General features: G+C 40.6%; 1 protein-coding gene across 3 annotated transcripts in view; it reads right to left on the bottom strand.

Moving 5' to 3' along the window:
- Positions 1-820, bottom strand: part of SERAC1 (serine active site containing 1) — a 54,631-nt gene that overhangs the window by 46,777 nt on the left and 7,034 nt on the right. For 2 of the 3 annotated variants that reach the window (XM_004368806.2, XM_023728744.1), the window contains exon 2: positions 160-251. In XM_004368806.2, the coding sequence (XP_004368863.2) occupies positions 160-251 (92 nt within the window). Of the gene's footprint in view, positions 1-159; positions 582-820 lie in introns of those variants that run through there. The other variant, XM_023728770.1, reaches the window with a different exon arrangement.

Below are 820 nucleotides of genomic sequence, written 5' to 3'. Positions count from 1 at the left end.
CTCTGGGCCTACGAATTTAAGGTGGGCCGTTAGTATCGAAAAGACATAAATCTGAGGCTCATCATAGCTTAAATACATGTTTGTGGGCCACCCTGGAACCCCGGCCACCATCACATCACCGTTTCTAGGAGACAGCACAGCTGGTTAAACTGTACTCACGGATCTCTCTCCAGTACTTGCTGCTTTTCAGTGAGGGAGAAGAGGTTGCCATTCTTCTGCAACAGATCATACAGTAAGCAGCCAGGGACATTCTGCAAGTGGGAACAATTACAGCAGACTGAATTAAGCACATTATTTCAAATGCTGCTTTTAACTAATTATAGACACATGTCAACATTTTGGTGGATTGTCCACCAAGTTAGATTTCTCAAGACCAGAAAAAATCTTTTCAATTGAAAACATTTTTTTCTCCCTTAAAAACCTGAAAGCGGACTTGTTAAAGCAACATTTTTGCAAGTACTTTTTCTTCAAACTGTGTCCATTTGTGAACAATGATTGATAGGAATTAGGAAGTACAAATTATCAATCAGAACACAAATGTAGGCATCCAAATATATATATTTGGAAATCCTGGGGGCGTAGTGGTTAAGAGATATAGCTGATGCTGATAACCAAAAGGTTGGCAGTTCGAGTCCACTAGGCGCTCCCTGGAAACCTTGTGGGGCAGTTCTGCTCTGCCCTATACGGTCGCTATGAGTTGGAATTGACTGGCTGGCAATGGGTTGTTGTTTTTGTTTGTTGTATATATGTCGCGTACATTGTATAGTGTAAATATATTTAAAAAAAACTTGTTGACATCAAGTCGATTCCGACTCATAGC

Source organism: Trichechus manatus, unplaced genomic scaffold (genome assembly GCF_000243295.1).
Source record: "Trichechus manatus latirostris isolate Lorelei unplaced genomic scaffold, TriManLat1.0 scaffold00002, whole genome shotgun sequence".
NCBI lineage: Eukaryota > Metazoa > Chordata > Mammalia > Sirenia > Trichechidae > Trichechus > Trichechus manatus.
Note: the sequence above shows the minus strand (reverse complement) of the source record. Positions and strands in the feature narration are given on the sequence as shown.